A 10,031-nucleotide genomic window follows, 5' to 3' on the forward strand; every position below is an offset into this window, starting at 1 on the left:
CGCCGCTGGCGACCTGCTGCCCTCTGCAGGGAAAATTAAACACCAGCACTTGTTTTAACTCGCAAACCTTATGTGAATGAATCCCGAGTGTTTACAGAAAAACATATATTATCATCGATAAACATAAAATGGGCCCATGAAAAAGTATTCGTAGTCTGACATTTACTACCTCGGTGTTTCCGATCAGATGCTTCCTGACCTTTGAGCCAACTTCACTCACATCTAATGAACAATGAGCCACAGCTGTATCCTTTTTCTTTGGCTGTGCTTCAATTGGATTTCAACACTGGAGTCAACAATAGTTCAGATGTTCCACAATGTTTAATTCAGGCCTCAGCCTGTCCATTGTCTAATTAAGTGCTTTAATGCTTATTGTACAATGTATGAACGTTAAGAGAATATGGTCAGCCTCTTCAGTTCTGCTGATACCATTTAGCAGGTACTGAGTTTATACATATGTATTCATAGAATGAACTGTTTGTGTGCGAGCGTGGGTTTATATTGATTGACACCCTTTTGTATATTAAAAGACTTTATTATTCAAAGATTCACTGGTCTATTAATAGCATGATATGTATCAATAAGGAAAAGGCACATCATAAAGGTTCAATCCACCAGTGTGGCAGTGCAGACAACATCGGATTAATACTTGTGTCTGTGGCTCAGGAATGGCAGTCACCACAAAAGTCATCATTCTTACAGCGATCAAACAGATTTATCATCATTATCACAGAAACGCACTTAAATATGACATTACCCTGTTGCCAATATCGAGATTCATTTCCACCACCTACATAAAAAACAAGGCATGTCAATAAATACATGGGACAATAAGAAAATAGGATTCCTTCCATTTTTACAGAGCAAATATTAAATAATAGAAACATAACAGACATGAGAACATCGTCAATAATAGTGAACGTATAGAGTTCAGTGAGCAGGATGCAGTAAGTAGGCTTCAATCGCAGTAAACAAATGGGAAAAAATCCTTCAATATATCACTTAAAAATGTTGTCACGCATCGGATTATCTACACCCAAGAGCAACGGAGAACATCAGGATAGTGCTACTGCATGTGCAAACAAGCTTGGAAAAAAAAATCATCTCTTTACATTTCCTGCTGGATCACATTCAAATTCAGCTGTTTGCAGAGACAGTTTTTTTTTTTTTTTTTTACAATCCTTAAAAAAAAAATCTAATATGCATCAAAATCTCTCAGAAATTAAGAGATATGCATTTTGGAAATACCTACTCTAGAATAAATGCCTGACTGATGAATATTTACAGCCACTGGCTTGCAAGGCTGAAAGTAAACTGAGCTATATTTTAAAACAGGGGAAAAGAACCATAAATGAACGATGGAAACATTTGAATCCTAAACTTCCATCTCCCCTAAATCCCAAGTATACTGGGTCAGATAGCCACACTTTGGTGCCATCTAACAACCAGCATATTATTTCTTTAAAAAAGAAGGAAAAGAGAAGAAATGGTGAGATGTATGCTTCATAAGGGGACACATGTTTTCATGTATTTTATGCTCAGTCGATCTTTATATTTGCTGTAAACTCCATGAGCTTCAGGAAAGGTGAATAAACTTGAGGCGTTCTTGATCGAGGCTGCAGTAAATTCAGGCCTGGAGCAGATTCCTCAGGAGCCGATGGTTTGTCAGTGTTTGTTTGTGCGTCCACCTCGTCTGACCCAAACCGGACTGAACTGGTGGGAGGCTCAGATTCAGAGGAGCTGAAGGAGGAGGAGGAGGACAGTAGCAAACGGCTGTACTCAACAGGAGTGTACCTCAGCAAACTAGACCCCAGCCTGCTGGGTGGGGGGTTGTTGGACCTGAACGTCCGTGCGTGGATGGGTGACATCAGGTAGGAAAAGGGATGTCGTGAGATGGGTGAAGTAGGTGTGGAGGATGAGGATGAGAGGGGTCCTGGGGAAGATGGAGGATCGGTGGAAGATGGAGGTTCTGTGAAAAATGGAGGTTCCGCAAAAGATGGAGGTTCCGCAAAAGATGGAGGTTCTTCAGAAATTTGGGATTCTGCAAAAGATGGAGGTTCTGCAAAAGATGAGGTTCTGCAAAAGATGGAGGTTCTGCAAAAGATGGAGGTTCTGCGAAAGATGGAGGTTCTGCGAAAAATGGAGGTTCTGTGAAAGATGGAAGTTCTGCAAAAGATGGAGGTTCTGCGAAAGATGGAGGTTCTGCGAAAGATGGAAGTTCTGCGAAAAATGGAGGTTCTGCAAAAGATGGAAGTTCTGCAAAAGATGGAGGTTCTGCGAAAAATGGAGGTTCTTCAGAAATGGGGGATTCTGCAAAAGATGGAAGTTGGGCAGAAGATGGGTGCTGATGGGTTGGTGACAGGTGGAGGTGAGGCCGTGCACGTGGGGGTGTGACATCAAGGCTTTCGGGTGCATGTCTGGAGGTCACACATTTACACATCAGCGTGAGAAACCTCTGGAGCAAACAGCAAACGTAACCACAACCCCGACGGTGCTCGTTACCTGGGGAGCAGATCACAGCCCAATCCAACCTCCCTGGTTTCCAATCCCCCCTCTGGCCTATTCTGTATGGACATAAAATACTTCAGCTTGTCTTCTAATTCATTATTCTAGGAAAAGGAAAAGACGAAACAACACTGTCAGGTCAGGCACATGCAAAGGACCGAAGTCACTTCATGAGCACAGGTGCAACACGAGGAGGCAATGCAGACAGCACTCAGCAGCCCAGTCCGACAGGCACGTGCACATGCAACCACACCGCGTCACCCCTCACTGCACCCCCGCCATCCTACCTCACACTCCACTATGGCGATTCTGTCCAGGAGCTCCGAGATGAACATGTCCTTCTGGGCAACTTGAGCTCGCAGCGACTCGACCTTGGGTCAGAAAGGTGAGATTCAGGTGAGATGAGTGTTTCCTGCACTGGCGTCCAGCAGGTCACAGATGGCCTGATGGTCAGTACATCAGCTAGGAAGATACGTCTATCTGAAGGCATCTGCAGAGTTAAAAATTCAGAAACTACAGATATCTGAAGGTTATTGTTGGCTTTCACGCTGACGTGATTCTGGGGCCCAGGGAAACTTCTGCTGCTTTTTTCTCATGTTATTTCATATCAAACAGATTCCTCCTTCCTTTGTTGACTCTGGGCCATGTTCTTAATACCGCTGAGCAAATCTCCTCACTGGACCTCTCCCACGCCCAGTTTCATGGTGCAGGTACACCAGAGCAGAGAATAAATGAGCTGTCTTCACCTCTTCGATCATGGCTTTGACCTTCCTCTGCTGGCAGAACACCATGTCGTTCAAGTGTTTGATCCTCTCGCGGAGGCCTGTAGTTTCGGTCTGCAGATCTTTGGACCTAAAGGAGTCAACACACACCAGGCTGAGAAGGAGTTCGCACTGCTTTTCCTGGAATTTAGCACCTCGGCATCGTGCTCGCTCAGTTGGTTTCTAAAAAGTTTATCTAAGGACGTTTCCCGGGCGAGATTAATTTGACATTTTTGTGTTGGGTGGATGTTCTTTTTCTTACCTTCTGGCCACGCTTGCATCAGTTGTATCTGTCAGCTCCAACAGGCGGAGGCGCTGCTCACATTCCTGCAGCTTTGCCTGGAGTTCAGTCTTTTCCTGTTGTAATAATAACCAAAACAATAGCACCAATGATGATAACAACAGTAGTGATAACACTTGCTTTACCTTCCCCATGCAGCCCAGCAGACGCTCCACTTCCACGATCCTCTGGTCCTTCTCAGCAATCTTGGCCTCTGCCGCTCTGATTCTTCCCTCTGCCTCCTCTAGTCTCAGGATGTAGTCGTCCAGTTGGGCCTGCGTCAGGTCCAATATCTTTCACTTCACATGTCAGACTGCTACTTTTAAAGGTGATTTGAGGTTATTTGAAGCAATTTAAGGAAGCGCCATTAAAGGCTTAAGAGCTTCGTGAGAAACTCTGTCTCCTCTCATTTTCCTCGCAGGTTATTTGCTGATTAAACAGTGCAGACCTGTAGTTTTTCGATCTCCTCTCGGTGCTTCTTTTGCTCCTCCCGCAGCTTTTCATCGTAGTCCTGCTGCAGCTTGGCCGACAGCTCCTGCAGCGCCTGAGTCTGAGCCTCCTGAGAAGACTCCACCTGGATACCAGGAATGAAGTCCCATTACTCATTATTACCTTTGGACCGAAGATGTCTTCCATACATGTTTGCTGCTTTGAAGCCGTGTCTGTTATCCTAAATACGTTGAATGATGTGATTTTATAAATTAGACTGTAGATTTGTGCCCTCAACTGCTCGGGAATATGTCGATCTGTTTAAATCTTATTTCTCTTTTGACTTCAGCCAGGGACGTGACTACCTGTAGTCTAAGATTCTGGTTCTCAGCCCGGGCAGCAGCCAGCTCCTTCTCCTTCTCTTGAAGGCTTTGCTGAGCTTTCTCACAGGTGTTCTTCAGACTCTTCAGCTCCTCTCTTTTGTCCATTCTGCTCTGGCAGCTGTCCAGGAGAGATTTCTGCAACAGAAAGCACGTTCTACTTATAAATCCACCTGTTTTTATTGATGGACAGCTGTTGAAGGGCACAGCTTCACCTATCTTACACTTCTGAGGGAGTTTTGAGTCAATATAATCTCTACATTTACATAACAGTACCAATATACACAGAAAGTGTGCAAAAGCTGCCACATAATCAAGAGATTTTTCAGGTAGAAGCCTTGAGGCCCAGGCCCAACAAACATCTGCCACGCTGTGATCAAACCTAAGTCCACAAACTCAGCATTGTGAGTTAATAATAGCCAAAGCACAACCGATTAAACATTGAAGACTTAGGGAAAGGAGGCTAAACAAGTGTAGCCCAGGTTGCCATGGCTGCAACCCTCAGGTACCAACACTAACCAAACAGGAACTGTCAACACAGTAACGAGTTGCTTCACATTATTGAGTCCCACACGCCCGGTCTTCAACATCAGGCACTGAAATTAGCTCGTTGAAGCGGAAACCTTGTTTTTCTGGTATATTTGTGCAGTACCAGTGGAGACCAGTAGAGGACAAAAGACTGTGTTACATGCGTTACCTGTAGGCTGATGTTATCAGCTATGAGGGAGCCGTTCATCTGGTCATAGGCGTCCATGGCTGACGTCCGGGTTTTCACCTCTGACTCCAGACTCCTCCGATGTGTGTTAGCCTCCTGCAAAACCCACACGGTAGCGTGCATCTTTACGTTTATCTCCAGCTTCACACGCTTTCTCAGGCAGTCACATGGAGCTGCAGAGTTCTTTACCCTGATTTCCCGGGAAAGCTTCTGCATCGACTGCTGCATTCCGCCAAACTGTCCGTACATCCTCTCCCTCACCTTCTCCAAAGAGTCTCTCACCTGTAAGGAGACACATCGAAGCAGGCGAGCTCTAGAGAGGAGAACGTCCCACCGCCTAATAGACCCAGCGAAGGCCCGGCTGTTTGCTGCCTTTGTGTCCGCTCACCTCTCTGATGTACCTCATCTCATCCTGAAGGTGACCGACCGTCCACTGACGGGCCATCACCTCCCGTTGTCTCTCCGGGCCAGTCTTCTGCACAGCGCCGGACACTTTGGACTCAGGGTGCTGCAGCGGTGCCTCTGGGACCCCATTGGTCATGTCTGCGTGGGACTGAGGGGGGCAAGAATCCACAGTTCAGGTTTCTCCGGACGTCCTGGCTGATTCACACTTTTATTGCATTTCTGTATTCATGCGCTTGCTTGCGTGCACACATGTCATTGATGCTCGTGTCTGCATATTTGCACTCGGTCAGGTATTTCAGGCTCCAGTGCCGCTGAGCACAGGAAAGAGGAGGCTGGGAACAAGCGTCTGAAAAAATGCAGGGTGTACCGAGGGTATCACGTTTCTGCAGCTCGACTCGAGCTGCTGCCGTCTCTATTGAACCTCTGCATTCAGGCGCCGCGCACAGCGAGTCCACCATTAAACACAATGTGCTCCATAAATAATTGAGTGCAGATTGTTGCCACTACAAACAGTTTTTCCGGGTATTTGTTAATTTTTAACTGGGGACAGAACTGCTGGTGCAGGATGTTTTCCAGGACGGGTGAGAGGCTGCAGCAGCGTCACGGCGTCACGTCTGCCACTCGTGTGCCGCCTCAGACCGTCTACCTGCTGGGGCGACTCCCTGCCGGCCGGCCTCTCTCTTTGGATCAGCCCATTCTTCTTCTGCCACGTCTCCTTGACGTTGTTCTCCTTCTTGGCCTACAATTTAAAAGAGTTTCTGTTTTTGTTACATCACAAGACACACATTTACTTTTATTAGACCTTAAAAGGGGACGGAGTACAGGGTCGACACAACAGCTGATTATCTGACTTCAGGAGATGTGTAAAATAAACCACGAAACCACATAAACATGCGAAACCGAGCACCTCCGGCACCTCCTGTTCATTGTTGGATTCCATAGAAACAAAGAGGAACTCGTCAGTAAATGTTGCTTCTGCTGGAGGCAGCAGGCCAAATGAGCGAAGCCACAACCACACTGCTTATTTACTCCTGCAAATAACTTAAAGGGCGACGTCGCCCGTATACAATAGCAGCGCTGGTATCCACGATAGATAGATAGATAGATAGATAGATAGATAGATAGATAGATAGATAGATAGATAGATAGATAGATAGATAGATAGATAGATAGATAGATAGATAGATAGATAGATAGATAGATATGTGTGTGTGTTTGTGTGTGTGTGTCCTCTATCGACAGATAACATGCCATGCAGACTGGGGAGGTCCTCTGCTGCGGATGTGAATTCCATTCGAGGGGTGTGTGTGAGTGTGTGTGTGTGTGTGTGTGTGTGTGTGTGTGTGTGTGTGTGTGTGTGTGTGTGTGTGTGTGTGTGTGTGTGTGTGTTGGGGGCAGCGCGTAGCTTTATGTCTTCCACCCTGCAGCTTCCTTGCAGCTCTGCGTCTCTCAATGCTGCCAGTGTTTGACCACAAAGGCGGCCGCTCACAGCAGCTTCTGGGAGCTGAACTTGTGGTGATGGTGGGAGGGTCACACTGGGATCCCTTTGTTCTGCCCCCTCACGGCGTGCGCTCTCAGACAGTTGTCTGGATTATGCAAGCAGGTGAAAACCTTTGAATAATACCGTCAGGCTCCTGTTGGACTATTTACTGCTTCACCTGCACATAAAATCGCTCCCTGTGCAGCATATTGCGGCCACATTGTGAACCTGATGACGGACGGGGTGGCTGCGTTATTTCCAGCACAGCTGCTTTTACAATCATGGCGAGAGCCTCTCAGGCAGCTCGCCGCACTCTTACTGTGACATTCAATGATGTCAGAGCAGAAACTTGCATGTAGCAACTGTGTCCAGGTCCTTTGTGTGTGTCAGGCTGTGGACATATTAGATCCCAACCAGGCTAAAGTCACTTGTTGGACTTTTTCCTGAGGCGTGTCAGGTTACAGGCTACACCCTTACAAATCTACTGGTAAATAACCTCTTTATGCAGCATCCTTCTAACCTACAACAACACCGTCAAAAGTTTCCTCTCCTATTTAACACTCATGACGACATACATGACGAGCAGGACAAATATTCCTTCCAGCACAATTTTACATACATATTTCTGCCTAAACCTGCTTGTTTTAAGTCTTAAGTATATTTACAACGTATAAAGATTTAAAACAAGTTCAAGGTCAGCACTGGTGCATCTGATTCTGCACACACGCAGAAAACCAATACCACTAGCTAACTCATATTAGCTGTATAGAGTATTTTCCAACAAAGCTACCCCAGGACGCCCACTTTTGTCTTTAGAATATACTAGCGAGGATACCGCCGTGGTACCACAACATGACAACAAAGGTGGGACATCGATCAGCCGCTACAGCCCAATTCACAAACGACGCTGAACATTTAATATTATTTTTACGGCCGCTGTCAGAGCTGCTGCAGAGGGCTGAGCAAACACTCGGCTACGCGTCACTGCAGCTCACACGTGTGTCCTCTCCGCTCCGCGTTCACCTTTGACCCCACTGTCCTCTGCATTAGCCGCGGCGGGTGTGGTCACGTCCTCGGCGGGGGAAGCACATCCAGAGGTGAGAGCAGTGTGTTATCAGTGGAGTGTGTGGAGGCGTGGCAGCTACACCTGCGCCACGCCGCACGGCCAAGGGTCACCCAAAACGCACCTTTCACATTCAGTGTGAGGAAAAGATCCCCCAACACACACACACACCCGCACACACACACAGAAACTCTGAATCAGCCTCCTGATCCTCAAAACAAATAAAGACAAGCGGAGCTCCAAAAACAAACACATGAAGGACTGAATGTACTGATGTACAGTCACATTATGGACAAACACACAGACGCTTCTGTTGCACCTCTGCAGACACATGTGTGTGTGTGTGTGGTGTGTGTGTGTGTGTGTGTGTGTGGTGTGTGTGTGTGTGTGCTATATTTACTGTTTTATAGCCTTTCAAGTGCTCAGTAGCCTCAGTTGGACATAAATTATACGCCAAAAGGTATTTCAAATATTTTCAGTGATAAGTGAGATTGACAGAGTCTGAGAGGAGCTTTGAAGTCAATGGGAAACAGCTGTGTGTGCAGTATCGTATACGCACACACACGCACACACCCATGTGTCATGATTGTGTAACCAGATGACAAAAACAAGATAAATCACAGCCATTTCTTTCAATTATATGTTCAATGTATTTTTACTCTGGTTAAAAATGATGAAGTAATGTTGCAATTTAGGGATTCAGGTGCCAACCCTTGTGTGTGTGTGTGTGTGTGTGTGTGTGTGTGTTGCTGTACATTTAAATCAGGTGGTGCAGACTTTGTTTGAACGGGGAGGTAATTCAGGTCTAATTATTAAGGCTTAATAGAGCTGTCAGGTGAGGCGGAGCGCTCCTATGATATTCCTGAGGGATCAGTCACTTACTTCTTCTGAGTTGGCAGTTTTTGCCTCCTTGTTTTCATTTTCTCCTGCGTGCAGCGTCAACCTGAGGCGCCTGATCCTTCGCTGTAAAAGACCAAAAAACCCCACAGATGATGCTGTGCAAACAAATGATTAATTACAATTATGCATTCATGAGCAGGAAGAGGGAAGATGAGGCATGAGAGCAGCTCCGGAGCTCCAGAGCTCTTATAAACGCAGCACGCTGGACACAGTCGGCGCTAAATCTGCTGGCTTCATTCATGTTTTGCCCAGTAATATTGAGGTGTTTCTCTCTTGGACAATGGTGGGATCAACTTTGGAGGACTCTCGGCACAATGGGCCATTTGATGGGCGAGCTGTTCAAATAAACATGACATGAGAGGCTGCTGCAGCTCCCATTACACGCTCCTGTTACCGGACACATCCTGCAGTAAAACCCGCTGCTGGTCCCGGGACAGAAAACCCTCAAGACAGACAAGAAACAAGTGTTTGCAGAAGCAACATGGGAGGGGACCTGTTTGCAAAACACAGAGGAGGGGGGGACCCGGAGAGAGGAAGAGAGAGGAGGTTTGGCTGGGAGTCTTACCTCGTTTAGAAACTCCTGGGGGTCCTCGGTGGTGGTGCTGGACACGGTTGGCCCTGCACCGTAGCGACGCATGGCTCCTCTTCGCTCCGCTCCTCGCTTCTCTTCCTCTCCCTCTCCCGGCCTCCTCCCACCCCTTCCTCGCTCTCCTTCCTGAGTTCTCCTCAAACCCTCAGGGGGACCATCGACCCCCGGCTCCGGTCACAAAAGAGGAGGGGAAATTCCAGCCTGTCCTGTCTGCTGCTGCTGGGGGTGCTGGCGGGGAGGGGGGGGGGTCCACGGAAGGCTCCTCACAGCCAGTGAAGGTGATCGGGTGAGAACCAGTTTCCCTCTCAGCAACACAAACACAAGTGCACCATTGTTTTCATTCCCGTCTGACTGACTGACTGACTGACTGTCAACCTGTCCTTCTCTCTCTCTCTCTCTCTCTCTCTCTCTCCTCTCTCTCTCTCTCTCTCTGTCTCTCTGTGTCTCTCTGTCGTTCACTCTCTGTGCCTGTGTGTCTCTGAGCTCCCATCAGACCTGTCGGGCCACATTTCAGCTGCCTCCCA

General features: G+C 47.2%; 1 protein-coding gene across 4 annotated transcripts; it reads right to left on the reverse strand.

Annotated features, from left to right (window-relative positions):
• Positions 1–514: 514 nt before the first annotated feature.
• On the reverse strand, positions 515–10,031 carry myzap (myocardial zonula adherens protein). 4 transcript variants are annotated; one of them, XM_057025136.1, is made up of 14 exons: positions 9,484–10,031; positions 8,901–8,981; positions 6,122–6,214; positions 5,459–5,623; positions 5,260–5,352; positions 5,053–5,166; positions 4,341–4,493; positions 3,995–4,120; positions 3,693–3,821; positions 3,529–3,623; positions 3,252–3,357; positions 2,793–2,876; positions 2,503–2,564; positions 515–1,740 (listed from the first exon to the last, which is right to left on the reverse strand). In XM_057025136.1, exons 1-14 carry the CDS (start codon positions 9,553–9,555, stop codon positions 1,539–1,541), a joined length of 1,575 nt encoding a protein of 524 aa, XP_056881116.1. In that variant the 5' UTR covers positions 9,556–10,031; the 3' UTR covers positions 515–1,538. The 4 variants fall into 4 exon arrangements, with proteins under 4 accessions (XP_056881116.1, XP_056881114.1, XP_056881115.1 ...); XM_057025134.1 differs by having other exon boundaries at positions 515–2,417; XM_057025135.1 differs by having other exon boundaries at positions 2,503–2,609.

The sequence above is a fragment of the Takifugu flavidus genome, chromosome 2 (assembly GCF_003711565.1).
Source record: "Takifugu flavidus isolate HTHZ2018 chromosome 2, ASM371156v2, whole genome shotgun sequence".
Classification (NCBI taxonomy): Eukaryota; Metazoa; Chordata; class Actinopteri; order Tetraodontiformes; family Tetraodontidae; genus Takifugu; species Takifugu flavidus.